The 21,735-nt window shown below is 41.9% G+C and overlaps 1 protein-coding gene across 4 annotated transcripts in view; it reads left to right on the top strand.

Annotated features, from left to right (window-relative positions):
- The window catches only part of PLB1 (phospholipase B1), a 171,529-nt gene that overhangs the window by 48,234 nt on the left and 101,560 nt on the right, over positions 1–21,735 (top strand). For 2 of the 4 annotated variants that reach the window (XM_022574167.3, XM_089923307.1), the window contains 2 exons: positions 19,643–19,704; positions 20,958–21,030. In XM_022574167.3, the coding sequence (XP_022429875.2) occupies positions 19,643–19,704; positions 20,958–21,030 (135 nt within the window). Of the gene's footprint in view, positions 1–19,642; positions 19,705–19,743; positions 21,031–21,735 lie in introns of those variants that run through there. The other 2 variants (XM_089923306.1, XM_030762980.2) reach the window with 1 other exon arrangement.

Raw genomic sequence — 21,735 nt, 5'->3', positions numbered from 1 at the left:
CTGACTGTTCTAGGCTGATTCCTTGCCCGTCTACTGCAGATGTGTGGGTCACAGTTGTATTGTCATCTATGGTCTGGCCATTGTCTGTCTGTATACTGTCTGTCCGTTTCTAAAGTTTTTTTAATCTTTTCTCGTTTGTGCTCTTTGTGTCTTCTTTAAGAACTTCTCTCTGGCCTCAGGGTCATGAAGATATTATCCTATATTTCCTTCTAAAAACTTTATAAATTGCTTTTCTCACTGGGTCTTTTTAAAGACATCTGGGATTGATTTTGGTGACTACTGTAAGAGGAGAACCTAGTTTTATATGTTTTTTCATGAAGATACCTGGTTGTCTCAGCACCATTTATTGAAAAGTCAGTTCCTTCCTCACCATTCTGAAGAGCCTCTGTTCATATATAAAGGACTCATATGTGCATGCATCTGTTTTAAAACTCTGTTTTGATTTATTTGTCCCATTGTCTATCCCTGTGCCAGTAGCACATTATCTTAATTCTATAGTTTTGTACTAAGCTTTATTATTTGTGAGAAACAAGTCTTTCTTTTCTTCTTCTTCTTTTTTTTTTTTTTTTTTTTGCGGTACGCGGGCCTCTCACCGCTGTGGCCTCTCCTGCTGCGGAGCACAGGCTCCGGACGTGCAGGCTCAGTGGCCATGGCTCACGGGCCCAGCCGCTCCGCGGCACGCGGGATCCTCCCAGACCGGGGCACGAACCCGCGTCCCCTGCATCGGCAGGCGGACTCTCAACCACTGCGCCACCAGGGAAGACCTTTTCTTCTTCTTTAGAAGTGACTTGGCTTTGAACTTTCACATAAATTTTACTATTTGTCAATTTCTATCCCCCAAAAACAAACCTGTTGGGCTTTTGATAGAAATTGCTTTTAAATCTGTGAATCAAGTAGGGGAAAACAGACATCTTTACAATATTGAGTCTTCCAAATCATGAGCTTATAATTAGACCTTTAATGCCTCTCAATGCTTTATAGTTTTCTCTGAGGTCTTGCATATGTTTTGTTAAATTTATTCTTAGGTATCTAATACTTTTGGTGTATGATAAATGGAATGTTAAATTGTCATTTTGAAAATGTTATTGGTATAAAAAATAAATTTTTAATTTTGTACCCAATTAAACTCTTATAAATTTTAGTAAGTTATCTGTATTTTCTTTTGAATTTTCTGTATATACAGTCCTGCCAGTGATGACAGTCTGGTCGCTCTCTTTTCAGCCTGTGTGCCTTTTCTTTCTTTCGCCTTACTGTGCTGGCTGGTGCCTTCACTACGACTGTTCATAGCAGTGACGGTTGGACACACTCTTGTCTTATTCCCAAGTTCAAAAGGAAAGTGTTTAATGTTTCGTCAGTAAGTGTGGTGTTTGCTACAGGCTTTTCTGTAGATGCTCTTTATGAGACTAAGAAAGTTCTATTTTATTCCTAATTTGCTAAACGGTTTTTAAAAAAAAATCATAAGTGGGTGCTGAATAAATTTTTCTGCACTTATTTAGATGATTGTATGATTTAATCTGCTAATATGGTGAATTGTTAATTGACTTTTTATTATTTTGTTCATATTTTTCAGTCATTGCTTGTTAAATTCACCAAAGACTGCACATTGCGTTTACTTGTGCTGCCTCTTTAAACCCTTTTAATCTAGAGTAGTTCTTTAGCCTTTTTTTTCCCTTTCTTTCTTTTGTGTGTGTGTGTGTCCTTGAAAATTTGAGGCTGGCTTTTTTTGTGCCCACTGCAATTTGGATTGGTCCAAACAGTTTCTTTGTTGCTAGAATCAGATTAAACTCTTCAGGTAGAAATACAATGTAGATCATGTTGTGTCCTTGATGTGTAACATTCAGCGATACATGTGACGTTAGCAAATATTTTCATTGGTGATGTTAAATTTGATAATTTGGTTAAGGTGGTGTCTGCCAGATTTCTCCCTTGTAAAGGTACCTCCCCCCATGTGATTTATAAGTTGTCTGTAGGGAGATACTGTGGTACTGAGTGACTGTTCTTATACCCAATGGTTTTTAGCATCCATTGATGATTCTTGGCTGAATTATTACCATGGTGAGTGTAAGATGGTGATTTTAAAATGGCTATCATTCCTCCTACTATTGTTAGTTGGCATTCCTCCATAAAATAAAATTCTCTTCTCTGCCCCGCTCTTTTTAGGTTTTATCTTTCTAATATAAAATGGACATATGGATTCTTTTATTAATCAGTATATTATAACCCAGTCCTGTCATTACTCATTTTGATGCTCAAGTTATTGGCCAGTGAGAGCCACTTCAAGCTGACTCCTGTTTCCCCATCAATTTTTAAGGACTTTTTAGCTTTATGGAACAAGTTATTCCAGGCTAATCTTCTATTTTCCCTATCTCACCATGCAATTAGCAACGTCTTTAAGGTGCCAATTGATAGGGGATTTTATTTAGAAACCAAGATCGAGATGCCAGGGGTGTTCATTGCTTCTGGAGTGTCATTATGTCTAAGTTCTCTCAGTGGACAGAGCCAAGAAATATTGTTTTCTTTTTAACGAGATAAATTTATACAGATATCTCTTAATTTTAGTTAGAATTAGGCTTTTATCTCCTTCCTCTATTCCTGATTTGTATTGTCCTTATCCCACAGTGTAAGCTGAGGTTACAAAAATATTGATAAATTTATTCATTTGCTGAATCCTACAATACATCCAACACAATATTGGAATTACTGCAACAATAACACCACCACAAACAAAGTTCGAAATCTCTTTGTGGTTCTTTTGTCCTTAGAATATGTCCCACGCAGGGTATATAATCAAAATACTTGTATCAAAATCACTTGTTTTAACTCTTTTTCTTTTGTTCTCTCTGTGTGGTTATGTTATGTATTTGACATATAGTTAAATTTGCCTCTGTTTCTATTCACTTATAAAGTTTCTCCCATTCCTGATTTTACTTTAGTTTTTGAATATATAAAGCATTAACATGGTTCAAAAGTCAAAACTGTGTGAAAAGATATACCCAGAGAAGTGTCATTCCCATCCCTATCCCATCCATCCCATTTCCACCTATCCCTGTCGGTAACCAATTTCATTATTGTCATATCCTTTCTATGTTTCTTTTTGCAAATATATATTCTATATTTTCTTCCTTCTTGCACAAAGGTAATCTACTATAAACTTCTTTTTCATCTTGATTTTTTTCACTTAATAATATATCCTGAAATTACATTATATCTGTTCAGAAATCTTTTTTATTTTTTTTCCAGCTGTAGGATATTCCATTATGTACCATATATATTTAACCAGTCTCCCAATATGCACATTAGATTGTTTCCAGTATTTTGCTACTTTAAGTAATGCTGTCATGAACAATTGTGTACATATGTCTTATTCATGTTGTTGGAGGGAGAGCTTAGGGTAAGTTCCTAGAACTGGGATTTCTGGGTCAAAGAATAAATACACATATAGTTTTGTTAGATATTACCAAATTTCCCCCAACCATAGGGATTATACCATTTTACATTCCCATTGGCAATATATATGAAAATGCCTACTTCTCCACAGCTTGACAATAGAGTGTATTGTCAGGCCTTAGAATTTTTGCAAATGTCACAGATGAGAAGTAGTATTTTAGTTTTAAATTCTCTGATTGCAAAGGAAGTTGTCTTTTTTTTTTTAAAGACCATGTGGTCTCAGGTTCCAAACTGCAATGAAAAAGGGTAAGTTCCAAAAGCATCAACACTGGGCTTCCCTGGTGGCGCAGTGGTTGAGAGTCCCCCAGCCGATGCAGGGGACACGGGTTCGTGCCCCGGTCTAGGAAGATCCCGCATGCCACAGAGCGGCTAGGCCTGTGAGCCATGGCCGCTGAGCCTGCGCGTCCAGAGCCTGTGCTCCACAACGGGAGAGGCCACAACAGTGAGAGGCCCACGTACTGCAAAAGCATCAACACTTTTCAAGTCTCATGCTTGCATCATCTTTGATAATGTCCCATTGACCAAAGCAATTCATATGGCCAACTGCAGGTTTAAGGGGTAGAGAAATAGTCTTCTCTTGTTGGGAGGAGCAGCAATGTTATACTGCAAAGTGACATACATTCAAGGATAGGAGAGATTTGTGGCCATTTTGCAATGTACTTCACCTACCTTCATTGCCCTTGTTTTCCAGGATTTCATAACTATTTTTGCATGTTTATTTTTCTATATGAATTTTAGAAACAATTCGCCTAGCTTTAGGAAAAAAAAAGGTATTGGTATTTTTATTGGAATTGCCGTAAATTTGCAAAATAGAGAGAAATAGGCCACTGTATCTTCTAACCAAGCCAGGTCATATATTGATGTATATGAAGGCTTTTACTTTTTGCTATGTTAATTTTATACTTTCTATCTCGCTAAATTATTTCATTGTTTGAATTAGTTTTATCATTGATTCTCTAGAGTTTTCATGGTTAGTCCCACATTATCAACAAATAGAGATATTTTTCCTTTTTCTGCCTTTACTTCTTTTCTTTCCTGATTGCATTGTCTAATACTCCAATACAATGTTAAATAGCAAGGGTGATAGTGGGGATTCTCACCTTGTTCCTGATCTTAGTAGGAAACAAATTTTCCCTGTTCAGTTAGATGATGGACTTTGGGAATCATACATACATACATACACATATATGTGTGTTTTGTGTGTTCACATTAAAGAAGTATCCACAAATTTGTGTTTTCTTGAGTGTTTTTATTTTTATCAGGAATGAACGTTAAAGTTTGTTGAAGGTCTTTTTGGCATCTATGGAAATAAGTGTATTATTTTTTTCCTTTTAGATTTATTATTATGTTGAATGGTTTGCTAATGTTGAATCATCCATACATTCCTGGAATAAAATCAAGTTGGTCACAGTGTGTTTTGTTTTTATATACTGCTGGATTTGGTTTGCTAACATTTGCTTAGGATTTTTTTCCCTTATATGTTCATGAATGAGATTGAACTATAACTTTCCTTTCTCTCACTACTGTTGGATTTTGATACCAATGTTAAACATTCTCATAAAATAAATTTGAGAGTGTTCCTATTTTTCTCTTTTCTAGAATAGTTTTTAATGATGGAATTTTTTTTTCCTTTAATTGGTAGTAGAACTCACCAATAAGACCATTTAGGCCTGAAATATTATTTTTTGGTGGACTTTTGACTACTGACTCAATTTTTTAATGGTTATAGAATTATTCATATTTACTTCTTCTTAAGTAAGTCTTGGAAAGTTTTATGTTTCACATTTACTTACACACAATTCAGTGAGTCCGCAGTTTGGGATGACTTCAGGGATCTTGTCTCTGTTCCACGTAGTGTTGTCTGGGATTGACTTGGAGAGTCTAAAATGCCATATCAGGGGACTTGGTACTGGGGTGCCTTGGTGCCCCTCCACACAGCCTTTATCTCTACATGAAAAGCCTGGGATTCCTTACCTTGAGACTCAGGGTCCAAAAAGAGCAAAATTGGAAGCCACAAGGCCTTTTAATGCATAGACTCAAGAATAATTTCTGCTGCTTCTGTTGGTAAATGCAAGTTTCAAGGCCAGTGTAGATTCAAGGGGAAGGAAATAGACTTCACTTCTTAAGGGGGGAAGAGTGGCAAAAGTCATATTGCAAAAGTGCATACAGGATGGAAGGAAATGCCATGGCCATCTTTGGAAAAATATACAGTCTATGTTGTATATGTGTTTCCTAGTTCATTCTTTTTTGTGTTAATCTTACTCAACATTTGTAGTGTATCTTGAATCTGTGGCTTAATATCTTTCATCGGTTTTGAAAATTTCCCAGCTTGTATCTCTTGAAATATTGCTTTTACTCCACTATTTCTGTCTTTTCTTTCTGCAGTGCCAATTAAATGTTTGTTTGCTTTTATCACTTTATGTGCCATGTCTCTTAGCCTGTCTTCCAATTTTACCATCTTGTTGTCTTTCTATACTGCATTCCAAGTAATTTATTATAACACATATCCTAGTTTATTCATTCTTCTTATTGTGTCTAATTTGCTGTTAAACCTGATCATAGATTTGGAAAATTGGTTTTATTTTTCAAATTTAATTTACATTTAGTTCTTTACCAAATTTCCAATGTTATTTTTTAAAATAATTTTGTGTTCCTATAAATATCCTCAAGTTTGTCTTTATTTATTTTTAAATTTTATTTATTTTTTTGGCTGCATTGGGTCTTTGTTGCTGTGCACAGGCTTTCTCTAGTTGCGGCGAGTGGGGGCTACTCTTTCATTGTGGTGCACAGGCTTCTCATTGCGGTGGCTTCTCTTGTTGCAGAGCATGGGCTCTAGGCGAGCAGGCTTCAGTAGTTGTGGCCCATGGGCTCTAGAGTGCAGGCTCAGTAGTTGTGGTGCACGAACTTAGTTGCTCTGTGGCATGTGAGATCTTCCCAGACCAGGGCTCAAACCCATGTCCCCTACATTGGCAGGCAGATTCTTAACCACTGTGTCACCAGGGAAGCCCTAGTTTGTCTTTTATTTTTTAAAACATAGTATTTTTATAATTTTTGTCTGATAATTTCAGTCTCCAAAGTTTTTGATCTATTTCTGCTTTGTTTTTTTCTGCTAATACTTGCTCCTGGATACCGTGTTTGTTTATGTGCTTAGTTATTTTTAGTGTGTGATGCTTTGACTCCTTGAAAAGTTATTTGTGAGATTCTTTGAGGCCTAGGATGAAGGCCTAGGATGAAGATGGCTATCTTCAGAGACTATATGAACATCATCTTTCAGGCACTTGGGACATTACCATGAAGGATCACTTCAAACTAAATTTGTGGTATGAGGTTGCCTAGAATAGCCAAGCCCCATGCTAAGCACTGTACATATATAACATATTCCCTTTAAGTGGGATGTACTATTCTCCCCATTTTATAGATGAGAAAACTGAGACTCAGAAGTTAAATACTTGCCCAAGTTCATTCAGCTAATAAGCACAGGAGCCTGAATTTAGTCCTGAGACTGAGTCCAGAGCCAGGGCCTTTCACCATCTCCCTGCATTACAATAGAGCCCAAAGGAGGAAAGAACCAAACCAAACCAGGGCTTTTGTTTAAGCTTTAAAATGAGCTCACCAAAACCCATATTAAAACAGATTCCTGCTCTGAAAGTTTTGGTTTAGAAAACTGAAACATCATTATCTCAAAACTACAATTGGCGAAAACAAGTTGGCAAGGAAATCCCTGTGCCTAGTAAAATACCATTTTCACTAGAATTTCATTTTCCTGGCATGGGTCAGAAGTTCCCCAGGAGACTGTCCTGCTTGTGAATGAAAACTCTTGCCTTGGTAACACACCCATGCCAGGCCTGTCTCTGTGAAGCCAAAGGTGGGAACTGGGTGAACTCATTGTGTGAGGAAAGGAATGCCTCTTTCATTATGAGAACAAGTAAAGTTAGTCAACGTTTGTTTCACAAGGGCCTGGAGTCCTTCCTGGAGGATGCCAGCCCAGCCTTCTAGAAATACTCTTTCCAAATAAGAGTAGAAAGCAATCTTGGAGGACTTCTGGTGGCCCATGTCCTTCCAGTTATTGATGAGGGGTCGGGGGGACTTGCTCAAGTCACCTATCTAGTTGGTGGCAGATGGTGGAACTCTGGTGTCAGACTCTCTCCTCTACATCAGATGCCTGAATCCCCATTCCCAGCCCCCAGTTCAGCTCACACACATGCCTCCAAATTCCTGCCCTGAGTAGCGGGCACAGGTATGGGATTTTCTCTGGGGGCTCAGAAGTCCTACTTTCCTGGGATGTCATCTGCACCTTGTAGATTTTGAGGACTTATTGTCAATCATCATTTTCATCAAGTTGCATTTTTGCTACTGTCAGTTAACTGTCTGAGCACCCTTCTAAGAACCCAAGTAGGGCTGAGCCTGCCAGGGAGATAATAAACCAAACGTACGGAACCCTCTGGGGAGAGAGAACTGATCTGCATAAAAATCACTGGAGAAGAATTAAGTACCCAAATAGGTGTAAGTAGCTGTAATAAAAGCAACAGGATTCAGAGAACTGAGAGATGAATGTGGGCTGGAGAATTTTCACGTGGGAGGTGAAACTCGATTGAGCGCGCTGGAGGATGAGGGGGCTTAAGATAAAGGCAGAGGAACAGGGAGGGCATGCAAGTGGGGGAAACAACACAAAGGCAAAGTCAGGGCTCAACGTGATGGGTTTGAGGAGCAGGGAGTGGGCCTGTTGGGCTGAAGGGCAGGGCTGGTGTTGGGGGAGGTGATGAGTTAGGTAAAGTGAGGTTCTGAAATCCTTAGATAGGAACAGTAGAGATTATTACAGTGTCTTTTTGCTTAAAGAGACTTCTAAAGTGATTTAATCCAAATCTGTTATTTTTATATTTTAAAAAACTAAACCCTATATATAAAATAGATAAACAAGTTCCTACTATATAGCACAGGGAACTATATTCAACATTCTGTAATAAACCATAATGGGAAAGAATATGAAATAGAAAATATATATGTATAACCGAATCATTTTGCTGTACACCAGAAACTAACATAATATTGTAAATCAACTATACTTCAATTTAAAAAAAAATTTTTTTAAACCCAAAAAAACTAAGCCTTACAGAGGTTAAGTGACCAGTTCAAGGTCATGCAGCAAGTCTAGAATTTGGATTTGCTGTATTGGGAAGGGGAAACTATTAAAGGTTCTTCAGCAGAGGAGTGGCCTAATGGAAGTGGTATTTTGGGCAGGATGAGTCTGCTGGTCAGACATAAAAGGTCATGCACTGAAAGAGGCAACACACTGGTGAGTCAGAGGCCCACCTGGCTCTTAGAAAGAGGCCCAGCAGGGAGTTTGCTGGGCTCTGGGAAGACCAAGTGCTTTCCTCCTGAGTCAGGCAGTTGTTTCCTCTTGCACTCTTGCATCTCAGGGAGAAGCAGTGGTCCTCGGGCAATGCTCCCTTCTTCAGACCAGAACCTCCCAGTTGTCTCTGGGAGGAGACCTTCCCGATGGGGGAGACATGAGGCCCCCCCACAGTTTCCTGGGATCCCCCTCCTGTTGGAACTCACTAATCCTTGCTTCTGCCCCCATCTGGCTTTGAGGGTCCCTGGTCCCTTTAAATTCTGGCCCCTTGGGGCTGAGGCAAAGCTGGAGCACAGTGATGGTGGAGGGGTCAGGGCTCTGACCTGCCACTGCCCAGGACCACTTGTTCATCTTTACCATGGGACTCTCTTCTTTGGGTTGTTCCTTCCTGGCTGTGGCCCTGCCTCAAGTGTCCCAATGAGGAGATTAAGGAAAATACAATCTAAAAGGGAAGCAGTCCTTGTCTGAGGTCATATAATGAGCCAAGGGCCAAAGGTCAGGTCAGCTTTGAATGTGCTCTCTCCTGTTAGGACTGCTCTTAGAACCATCTTCCCTCTCCTGGGGCACAAGATGTTTGAGGTTGAGTGTTGGGTGGGCATCAGAGATGGAGACGGGAGGGTGCGTTGGTCTCTGTCCAGGATGGAATTTGTAATGGGTGTCTCTTCGGGGTCATCAGCACAGGGCATGGGTATTTAAAGAACGGTGGTTTGGGACTTCCCAAATTATCTCTAATTTTTTAATAATCTCATCAGACTTAAGGTTGTGTCTACCCAAAAATTGTAACAGTGTTAATTCGAAATCATTTTTTGGCATCCTGCTGTTAAATCTATTTCGATTGACTGCTGGGTAAGGTAAGGGCAGCTGAAAATACCTTTCTTGTAGACACAGCAAAGGAACAAATTTCCGTATGTTGGCAACTCAGGCTACAGAGCAACACACACAAAAAACCTTTGTATAATTGCCCTTTAAAACATTTTTATTTTATATTGGACTATAGTCAATTTATGATGTTGTTAGTTTCAGGCGTACAGCAAAGTGATTCAGTTATACATGTACATATATTTATTCTTTTTCAGATTCTTTTCCCATTTAGGTTATTACAGAATATTGAGCAGAGTTCCCTGTGCTATACAGTAGGTCCTTGTTGGTTATCTATCTTATATGTAGCCGTGTATATATGTTAATCCCAGCCTCCCCATTCCCCACCTTTCCCCTTTGGTAACCGTAAGTTTAACAGACTTTGGTCCCGAGGAAAGCAGGCCAGACTAGGTTAAGGAAAACTGAGCTCCACACACAGCCTTCGATAACTTGCTGAGTGGTCTTTGGCAAGTTTGCTAACCTCTCTGGGTCTCAGTTTGCTGAGGTATTAAACGAGATGATCTCAAAGTTCAGCCCACCACAGGCATTCTAGAATTCTAAGACAGAGGTCAGTCTAGCTACCCCAGAAAGGTTCTCTGGCCCTTGCGTCGCCCTCACTGACTGTGGCACGTGACTGCCCAAGCGCCCTGATAACATCCTGTGCTCCTCAGAGCACTGTTGGTATAGGAGCAGCAGCCGTGCATGACCTGTGCGGTGCCTGCTCGCAGGTCGACAGCAGCATCCCACAGGCCCTAAGTGTGAATGGGGATAAGATGCTGCACAGGGTGACCGACAAAGCCCAGAAGACCTGCTTACAGCCCAGGACAGCACAGAAGACAAACCCTGGCTGACTTGGACCCTCCCCTTCCCAGCTTACCCAGATAGCTCACTGGTTAGTGAATGGCAGTGCTGGTGCGAGGCCTGACCCTGCCCTTGCTGGTGTGGTTTGTGTGAGCTGGTGAAAGTTACCTAACCTCTCTAGAGCCTGTCAATCCTGCCTCTACTTACCCTTTAGGGTTGCTGTGAGGACATTATACTTTTTCAAAGAGCCCCCAGATTTAATGTACACTGATGAGTGGCCCTAATTCCAAATGTGTTGGCCTTGACCGTCCTTCCCACTGCCCAGGGCATGTGCCTCCCATTCATCCAGGGAGACAAGTCCTCCCTTGCGAGTGTGTGGCCTCTCCTATTCACACAGCACTTTCCTGTTCTCACAGGGAAGCCAGTCTCATCCCCATTTTATAGATGGGGAAGTCAAGGTCCAGAGAGATTGATGCTTGATCAGGGTTACAACATGGCCATCTTTCTTCGAGGCAGGGATGGAGGTGGAAAGTTGTGCTCTAGACACAGTATAAGTAAAAAATAATAACAAAAAAATAAAGGAAATCTACTAATTAAGAGCCCATGAGTTGTTTTAGTTTTGCTTTTGAAATCACACTCCCTACCCCTGGCCAGCTGTTGGGTTGACAAGCTTTGGGTTTCCGTGAAGAGTCAGGGCTGTTACCCTCAGAAGCACACAAACATCACTCAAAGGGCTTTGAAAATCTGCTGGGGTCCAGCACACCAAGGCCCCCCACCCCCAGACCAATCCAATCTGAATCTCAGTGTTGGGGGCTGGGCAGCAGGCAGTGGGTTGAGAACCACTGGTTCAGAGGGGCCTCCCGGAGGAGAACCGTGTGTGACTTTGCCTTGCCAAGGCTTAATGCTATGATGGCCCTTTGTCGGCTCCAGGACCCCAGTGGTCACAGCTCTGTCCAGCTTGGATGATTGATCTCAGCCAAACCTGCTCTTAAGAGTGTGCGCACACATTCTGTTTCCTGCCTAGCAGGGTGGAAAAGTACTTGTCTTTTTCCCTTATTAACCATACTGAAGTGGTAGTTTTTCAGGGAGCTCTACGCCCTTCATAGATCCATGAGCTTGAGGCTAAAACAACCTTCCAAATGGGAAAATTCCCTTGGGATTCCATGATTGGGGTCCAGTCAGGCCACAAGTGCTTTGACAGTTTCTCCCACAATACCTCGGGGTGCTATGGGAAAGGCAAGAATTTTTCTTCCATTTGCTGGTGGGAAGCAGAATGGGAAGCAGAGTGGAAAGCGCTGGAGTGAGGGCCCAGGAGTCAGTGGGGATAGGACCCAGGGGTCCTAAGTTTCCATCCGGGTCTTCAGGTCTAGACACTTAGATTCCAGGTACAGCCTCTCTGTGACGCCGCAGGGCAGTTATCAGGGATGATTTAGATCATCAGGGTAAACACGAACTCTCTAGTTATATAAGGAAATCCCAGAATATTGAGACTGGAATTATCTAAAAAATGGTCTGTGCTTAATGATCTCTCTTATACTGATTATAATAATCATAACTACCAGTTACCGAACCTTTAGCACATGTCAGATACCACGCTTCATGTTTACATGTGAATGATCCTTACAGCAACTCCACGAGGCAGGTGTTATCAACCTCACCTTATAGGTGAGGAAGCAGAGGCATGGAGAGATTGACTAGACCAAGGGTGTCCAAGCTCCTAACACCTGCCTGGTGTATGTACCACATGCCCCCCATGGTCCCCAGCCGCTGCCTGGACCAAGTGCCCTGAGCGGCCCCATTCTTTTTTTGTTGTTTTTACATCTTTATTGGAGTATAATTGCTTTACAATGGTGTGTTAGTTTCTGCTTTATAACAAAGTGAATCAGCTATACGTATACATATAACCCCACATCTCTTCCTTCTTGTATCTCCCTCCCTCCCATCCTCCCTATCCCACCCCTCTAGGTGGTCACAGGGCACCAAGCTGATCTCCCTGTGCTATGAGGCTGCTTCCCACTAGCTCCATTCTTATTCAGGTAGCTCTAGCTATTCTACCAAGGGACAACCTGTCTCCACTGGTCCAGTCCTGGTTTGGGGGCCACATGGAACAAGGCCATCCCCCTTGGTATCTAGACCTTTCAGACACTGAAGGAAGTTCTCATGCAGCCCCCTAAGCTTCTCTTTTCTGTTCATCCCAAGTGTGCTTAAAAATGATATCTGACTCCCTGTGCTTCAATGTGTCATACCTGTTCTATGACCTTTTCTCCTCCTTTCTTGTCTTCTTTGGATTAAACATTTCTATTGTTTTAGTTCCCCCGCAGAATCCTGCCCAATATTAGCTTGCTGATTATACATTTTTGTTATTTTGGTATTTGATTACAACATGCATCCTTGTTATATTAAAGTCTAATATAAATGAGTATCAATCACTCCCCAGATAAAGAAAAACCTTACAACAGTGTAACTCCATTTACTCCATTCACATCTGCCCACAGCAATACGTTACATACATTGTAAACTCCACACTATTATTTTTTATTTTTTGTATTGGGGTTGGCAAACATTTTTTCTATAAAGGGCCAAACAGTAAATATTTGGTTTTGTGGATCATGTATGGTCTCTACCACATATTCTTCTTTGTTTTATAACCCTTTAAAAATATAAATATCATTCCTATCTAGTGAGCCGTACAAACATAGGCTGTGGGCAGATTTAACCTATGAGCTATAGCTTGCTGGCTTCTGTTTTATACAGGCAATATTATTTTGGATTTACCTACATGTTTACTTTCTGTACTTCATTTCTTCTTACGTTACCATGCTTGCATGTGGGGTCATCTTCCTTGTAGCATTTTGAATATGTCATTCCACTGCCTCTGGCCTCCACCGTTTCCGATAAGTTGACTGTTAATTGTAATGTCGGTCTCCTATGCATGAAAAGCTGTTTTTCTTCTGCTGTTTGAGCTTTTTTTTTTTTTAACCTTGGCTTTAAACTACACCTGAACACATCAATTATTACAGTTGATGTGTCTAGGTAAAATTGTGTTTTTCTTACCTGAAGTGGTTGTTTTGTTTGTTTGCTTTTGTTTTTATCCCTGCTTCTTTGATCTGTGACTCAATATTTTTCACCAAAGGTGGGAAATTTTCAGCCATTATCTCTTCAAATCTTTTTCTGCCTCTTTCTCTCTCTGCTTCTTCTGGGACTCATTAACTGTACGCTTTCTATGCTTGACGGTATCCACAGACCTCTGAGGCTCTAGTTGTTTTTCTTCAATCTCTTTTCCTCTGTATTTTTCAGAAATGTACTTTCTATTGATCTGTCCTTAAGTTTACAGATTCTTTTTTCTCCCATCTCAAGTCTGTTACTGAGCCCATCTAGTAAATCTTTCAGTTATTTTATTTTTCATCTCTGGAATTTTCTTTTTATAGCTTCTATTTGTTGAGTCTTTCACCTTCACATTTTTCTTTAATTCCTTGAACATAGTTTCATTAATTCTTTGAACATATATGTAATAGCTACTTTGAAGACCTTGCCTGGAAAACCCAACATTTGGGCCACGTTTTCATTGGCTTCTTTTTTTTCTGGAGTATGGGTCTCACTTTTCAATTTCATGGCACATCTAGTAACTTTTCGTTGAAAACTGGACATGTCTGATAACATTTAACAAGTTTACATTCCATTTCTGAGGGTTGTTGGTTCATTTTTTAGTAACCTGCCTGGAATTAAACTGTGGAATCTGTTTCCCTACAGTGGACAGCCACTGATGTCTTTGCTCAGTTTTTTCATTCTTTTTTTTTTTTTTTAACCTGGCATCCTAGGAGTCACCCCTCAGTCTGCATGGTTTAGTGATCAGTGATTTGGACAGAGGTGGTGTCCAAAGACCTTGAATTTGGAAGGCTCTGTTTATCGGTCTGTGTGTAGGGTGGGGAGTGGACACAAAGTTGCAGACAATTTTCAAGTTTTCCTTCACTTTAATTTTACGTGGGGCTCTTTCAGGTCTTCCCAGCACACAGACTCCCAGCCAGCCGGGAATATGTGAGGTGTATCTCTGCCCTTCCCTTTTCCTCCTTCTCATTCCTGGATCGCCCCATTGAATATCCCATTGGTTTATTCCTCACCCCAACCGGGAACAAAACATCAGGCTAACAAAGCTGCAGATATTATCCCTTTATTTCCACATTATTCCACCACTTTTCACTGTCTATTGTCTGTTGGGATTTTTTTCTCTCTCTTGGTTTCTGTTTCTTTGGTATTATCTCCTGGTAATTTTTTTTTTTTTGGCTGTGTTGGGTCTTCATTGCTTTGCGTGGGCTTTCTCTACTTGCGGCGAGCAGGAGGTACTCTTCGATGCAGTGCGCGTGCTTCTCAATCCGGTGGCTTCTCTTGTTGAGGAGCGCGGGCTCTAGGCGCGCGGGCTTCAGTAGTTGCAGCACGTGGGCTCAGTAGTTGTGGCTCATGGACTCTAGAGCGCAGGCTCAGTAGTTGTGACGCACGGGCTTAGCTGCTCCATGGCATGTGGGATCTTCCCAGACCAGGGCTCAAACCCGTGTCCCCTGCATTGGCAGGCGGATTCTTAACCACTGCGCCACCAGGGAAGTCCCAATTTTTTTTTTATTGAAAGTCAGGTATTGTGTATGAAAAATTAAATAACTGTATGTTCCAGATGGTGCTGTCTTCTTCCATAAAGGCTTTACTTTGGGCAAGCAGTTAGGTAGGGGCAGATCACCCTAATCTAATACTGGGAATCGAACTGACTCAAAGCTGGGCTTCAGTCTTTTTGGAGGCTGGTCTATTTCCACTTTATCCATCTTCCAAGGGTCTAGCTCTTTGAAGTCCCAAATAAAAGACTGGGACATTCACCAGGGCACCTCCTCCTTGATGGGCACTGGGCTCCAGTGTTTCCCCCCAGCTCCATGGACAGTCTGAAGCTCTGCCCAGCATATTAGCCACTTACCTGCTGATTTCTGTTGCCCATGATTTGGCAAGTGTTTCAAGGGTAAAAACAGCATCAAATGTTGGACTCACTCTCTCTGCTGTCCTTTTCTCTGGCTCTTTACTCCTCAAGTTCTTGCTGCCTTTATGACTCTCAACAGATGGGCACGCACACGCGCGCGCGCGCCCACACACACACACACACACACACACACACACACACAATGGGGAAATGCATGATTTAATGTCTGCAGAGGAAGAAAATCAGGTCCAGAAGATTCCATGATGTTTTCAGGGAAAGATGTAGGGATCCACCTCTTCGAAAACAAGCTCTTCTGAGCCCCTTTAAAACCTTTTAGATTTAGAGTCAGCAGATAGGGTCTCTCAACCCAGCCCCACCTCTCTAAAGAAAAATTTTAACTTTCATTGCTATAAAATTATACTAATAATGACATCTGTCTCTCTGGATTATTTTTTCTTTTTTTTTTCTTTTTTAAATGGCCTTGTTGTTTATCTATTCCATATATAATAGCTTACATCTGCTAACCCCAGCCTCCCACTCCATCCCTCCCCAACCCCGCCTCCTTGGCAACCACAAGTCTGTTCTCTAATGTCCATGAGTCTGTTTCTGTTTCGTAGATAGGTTCATTTGTGTCATATTCTAGATTCCACATATAAGTGATATCATATGGTATTTGTCTTTCTCTTTCTGACTTACTTCAGTTAGTATGATAATCTCTAGTTGTATCCATGTTGCTGCAAATGACATTATTTCGTTCTTCTTTCTGTAGTTCTTTTAAGTGGTAGTTTAGGTTGTTTATTTGAGATTTTTCTTGTTTTTTGAGGAGGGCCTGTAATGCTATGAACTTCCCTCTAAGAACTGCTTTTGCTGTATCCCATAGATTTTGTAAGATTGTATCTCTGGACTGATAATGAAACAACTTCTTTCATCAAAATTAACAGATTTCAATATACACTTTGTGCAGGCACTGGGCTAGATCTTCTGCTTATATTATTCAATTTTTAAAATTTATAAATTATAGAGTACAAGCATATCCATTATGATAAAAATCTTTTTTAAAAAAATTTTTTTAAGAAAACTGCTATTTTCAACAGAGACCAAAGGCTTTCTTTGAGGAGCAATTTTTTATTTCTCAGGCATGAAGCCTGGAGGACCAGGAGATGTGCTGAGCAGGACATTTCTCAAAGACCAGGGAGAGTCGCTCTAGCACCTGTGTTCCTCTACTTGTGAAGGTGCTGGCAAAGCCCAATGAGGAGCTGTGGCAGCAGCAACCAGCATGGTAATCTAGAGATGGATCCCAGGCTCCCATCGGGGATGCCCAGGGCTAAGGGATATTGCTGATCACCAGAGATGTTATCTTCCCATTTCACCTTGATGACCTCTTTTCAGTAGTGTCTAGATCAGCGGGGTGGGGTGAATTGGGAGATTGGGAATGACAAATATACACTATTGATACTATGTATAAAATAGATAACTAATGAGAACCTACTGTGTAGCTCAGGGAACTCTACTCAGTGCTCTGTGGTGACCTAAATGGGAAGGAAATCCAAAAAAGAGGGGATATATGTATACCTATAGCTGATTCACTTTGCTGTACAGTGGAAACTAACACAACATTGTAAAGCACCTGTACTCCAACAAAAATTAATTATAAACAAAAATAGTGTCTAGATCAGACCTTGGTTAACAAACAACGGCCCATGGGCCAAATCCAGCCTTCTGCCGCTTTCTGTATGACCTGTGAGCTAAGAATGATTTTTACATCGATTTTTTTTTTTTCACGTGGACATCTAGTTATTACAGCATCATTCGTTGAAAAGACTGTCTTTTCTCCATTGTGCTGCCTTTGCACTCTTGTCAAAGAGCAGTTGACTCTGTTTGTGTGGGTCTGTGTCTGGACCCTCGCTTTTGTTCCACGGGTCTGTTTGTCTATTCTGCCAGTATCATCCTGTAGCTTTATTGTAACTTTTGAATTTGGGCAGTGTCAGTCCTCCGACTTTGTTCTTCTCCTTTGATATTCTGTTAGCTCTTCTGGGTCTTTTGCCTCTCCGTATAAACTTTAAAATCAGTTTGTTGATATCCAAAAAGGTTTTTACATTTTTAAATGGTTGAGAAAAATAAAAAGAAAGGTATTTAATGGTACATGAAAATTATATGAAATTCAAGTGTCTCTATAATTTGTCTACATGTTATCTATAGTGGCTTTCACAGTACAACGGCAGGGCTGAGTATTTGTGACAGAGACTGAATAGTCTGCAAAACCTAAAATATTGACTATATTGAAGAAGTTTGCTGAGCCCTGGTCTAAATCTTAGGCTGTGACTTACACTCAGTTTGGTTCTGAGCACGGCCCGTGGGGCCGGACTGCCCATTTTCAAATCCTTCCATCGGCAGGTGTTCACTGTGTCACCTTTAAAATGTCACTTACCCTTTGTGGGCCCGTTCCGTAACTGTAAAGTGGGGATGATAGCATTTCTCTCATCGAGTTGTTGTGAGGAATAAATGAATTATTTCACGTAAGTGCTTAGAACAGGGCCTGGCACCCAGAAGCTGCATGTAAGTGTTGAGTCCCATGTACATTTTTATCCCGGCTTAAAAACAGTGTTACCAAAATGGTCTCAAATCTCTGCCCTGCAAATTCACCTACCCCACTACCCCCAGTGATGATCATCTTAAAACACACCCTGTCGTCTCTTCAAAGACCGGTCATGGCTTCCTGTTGCCTGTGGAGCAGCCTGGCATTCACAGCTCCACAGCCCAGCTGCCGTCTGTCTGGGCAGCCTCATCTGCCCTGCCCTGCACTCCCCTCCAGCTATGAACCCTTTGCCCCAGCCCTTCCAAGCTCTCCCTGTTTGTCCACACCTCAACACCTTCCCGTCATGCGGTTCTTTCTGCACAGAAGCATTTCTTCTGGGCATTTCAAAAGGGTCACTGAGATCTGGGGGCAGGATACAACCAACATTCCTGTTACGAGCTCCGAAGTGGAAATCAGTGCCTGATCTCACCGTGGGCGTGAAATGGAAATATACTCTTGTTCCTCATGAAACTCCAGATAAATTCTTTTCAGGGTCAGAAAGTAAAGCTGCAAAAGAAGGGTGGGGTAAAGAAATCAAGCGCTCTCCCCCAAGCCAGGCCTCCCTTCAGCCTTGTCTGATGCCGTCTGGGGGTTCTTGCATGATATGCCCTTCCAAGGAGTGTGCGCTCTGGGCAGAGAACTGGGTGGGGAGAAGCCAGAGGGAGCAAGGGAGCCAGACCTCTGATTACATATCAGTATCATAAATGTTTCTTGAAGGTGTTGAAGTAAGCATCAAGATTATGTAACAGTGTGAACGAAAAGCTCATGATACATTAAAGGGAGCTTGTCGGACACAACGTTGCATCCACATTGATTACAACTGAATACAAAGTGTGACTCATCAGAAGACTGATGGTGGACAGGAGGGTGTGAGCGTATGAAACCACTCTTGGGCTAGAGGGGTAGTGGCACCGTGGGTGGTTGTCTTGGTTCCTTTATTTAAAAATGAGTGCCGTTATTGTACACTACACTATCATTTCAGTAGCTAAAAGTTTGATGGTAGGTTTGATGGGAAAACTCATTAGCTTATAAAATGAGTCTCTCATTGTACATATATTATATTTTTAAAAAGGAAAAAAAATTAAAAGCTTTAGAAGACTGGCCCAAAGTAAGCTGGGACAAGGACAGTGTCTTAGCAGCTCTCCACCTGCCTTTTCTTCCTCTTTGCCTCACCGTCAGTAAGCCCACTGGAGACAGCCGCTGTCCAGCTACTGTGTATAGTTATGGCTAAGCTCACATCACCTTCAGACTGTTCCCAGATGTCCTCTGCCTCCCCTCATTTGTCCTGGATCCCCAAACAGCAGTAGCTATTTGTCCAACATTACTCTCCCGGAGAGTTCTGCCCTTCGCTAAGGAACCAATAAAGGCATCTGTGGTAACGTGCCCATGAATGATATAGGGTTATTGCCGACCCCTCCCAGGTAGCACTTTAGCTTTTCATCCTGGGGATTCTGATTAATAGGCTGCATTAACGGAAGCACAGTGTCCCAAACAATGGAGGTGATAGTGGAGGAATGGAACCTGGACTTTCCTAACACAAGGGACGTTACTGAGCAGGGCACATAGGTTGGGCAGGGAGGAAAGGCACGAAAGCTGCAAATCTGGGCGGGAGTTAATTTCCAGCTAAATAACCTGAACTGCTTTTGCTTTCTTTTAGGAACTACCCAGGCCCGTACCTCCCCTGGAGAGAACACACTGGAAGAGCAGCTATGGCCAGAGGTCAGGGCTTTGTCCTCATGGGAGGGGGAGTGAGTTCCCTTCTAGAGGGTGAATGTAAGTCTTGATGCAAGTTGACAGGTTCCCTCCCTGAGGGCTTGAGGGAATGGGCTAGATGAGCGGCTTCTGCAGGGACAGCCGGGCTGCCTGGCAGAGCATAACTGTATCCCCTGGAATTTGGGGCTCATCATCCCTGCAGAGTGAGCAGGTGGTTCCCAGAAGTGTCTGGAAAGATTATAGATGGGCTGGTTATCTCTGAGAACCTTGAAGCAGGTGCTGTGAGTTATCTGAAGGCATCTGGGTGAGATCTTCCTAGAACATCTACAAGATAAGAGTTGAGAGTAAATGCTTTATCTCTTACCGAAATTGGTAATTCACGAGAAATTAACTTGCGTCTCCTTGTGACAGAGAGATGTGGTCAAGCAACTCATTTACTGCACATTTTTCCCCCATTGGAGTATTTCCCCTTCCACTCTCAATTCTGGTGAGAAAACATATAATCTCCCTTCCCAAAGCCCTGCATGTGATTCACAGAAGCAGAGGCTGGTCTGGATTTTCACAGGCATCTGAGGAGGCCAAGTGGTCTTGAGGACCCCAGCACTGGTCACCCAGTCCCTCCTGTGCTCTCAGCGGCCCCTCTGGGCTTAGGACACATTCCGTTCCAGTGGGAATGTGAGAGTCTCCCAGTTTCCACTTTATCCAGTTACCAGCAGCAAATAGCATAATGCCTCATATACCTACTTTTGTGTAAATAATCAAATTTAAAGAAAGCAAGCAGATAATACAAAACACATCATAGGATAGAATAGATTTAAAAATTTTTTCAGTCTAGATATACTGGGTCTCTTCTTAATGATTTCTTTTTTATTGTAAAATATACATAAAATGTACCATTTTTGAGTATACAGTTCAGTGGCATTAAGTATATTTACATTGTTGTGCACCTGTCACCACTATCCATCTCCAGAACTTTCTCGCTATTCCAAGAATTGTTCTTATTCTTTATCCTCCCTCCCTCTCCACCCCACTGTTCTGGGGTATCCTTAACTGCCATCTGCTAAAATCACTGTCAATAGGCACGTGTCCCGTTTTACTAGGTGAGCTGAATAAGGGGTTAGAAGAACATGACTGTGGAAAATTGTTGCTTCTGGATTTTGAGCCCAGTACAACAAGTACCTGGTCATTTCTACACCAAGTTTTCAGGACCTGTAATATTTCCATACAAGGCAGTTGATGTTTCCGATGTTCGGTTTCAGTGGCAGAGCCTGAAGGGCTTTCCATTCTCATGCAACTCAAAGAAGTCAGGATCTGATGCGCCTTCTAACTCAGGTATGTGCCGCTGAGCCAGGAAGGCCAGTGTCTTCTCTCTGGTGTGGCCAGCAGAGGCTCCAGCACTACTCCTCTTGCACTTTTTGGCTGTTCAAGCCCTCTCTCTTTCCCATCCTCAGTCCTTCCTCTTTTGGCCCCCTCAATCATTCCTGTGGAGGGACACAGCCCAACACACCACGCAGAGATAAAACCGGCATGACCCCACAGTGGTTTGCCTGGGTGAGGGCAACCTCTGGGAGCTCACCTCCAGGTGGGTAGAACTGAGTCACAGGAGCTGTGGCTTGGAGCTTGGTCACTCACGTGCCTCCCCCAATCCTGTAATATAGCCACAGTGGCAGCTCTAGACATATTATTCCTATAATGGGCTACATTTATCTAATACCTGGATGCTATGAACGTTGCTCTTGAGCTGGTCCTCTTCTCCAGCCTTATCCTATCACGTGGCTGCATTATAAACTGTGTTTAATGGATTTGTTTATGTTTGCGCTGTACTGACTTACCAGGGTTTCCAGTAAAGCATGCTATTCTCACTATTCTGTCATGTAAGGAATGTGGGTAGAAAAAGAAATTGATGTACTTCTTAGGAAGTGGCTTCTTTGGGAGGCTTACCTTGAATGCCCCCACAACGTGACCGAGGAATATATCAGTGGTTTCTAAAGAAACTTAATTCTAAGGATGCTGGGGGCCCAGGCAGGTCACGGAGTC

Source organism: Delphinapterus leucas, chromosome 13, assembly GCF_059928025.1.
Source record: "Delphinapterus leucas isolate spDelLeu-1000000601 "Yukka" chromosome 13, BTC_Dleu_Yukka2, whole genome shotgun sequence".
Classification (NCBI taxonomy): domain Eukaryota; kingdom Metazoa; phylum Chordata; class Mammalia; order Artiodactyla; family Monodontidae; genus Delphinapterus; species Delphinapterus leucas.
The sequence above is the reverse complement of the archived record's forward strand: the minus strand, read 5'-3'. Positions and strand labels throughout refer to the sequence as shown.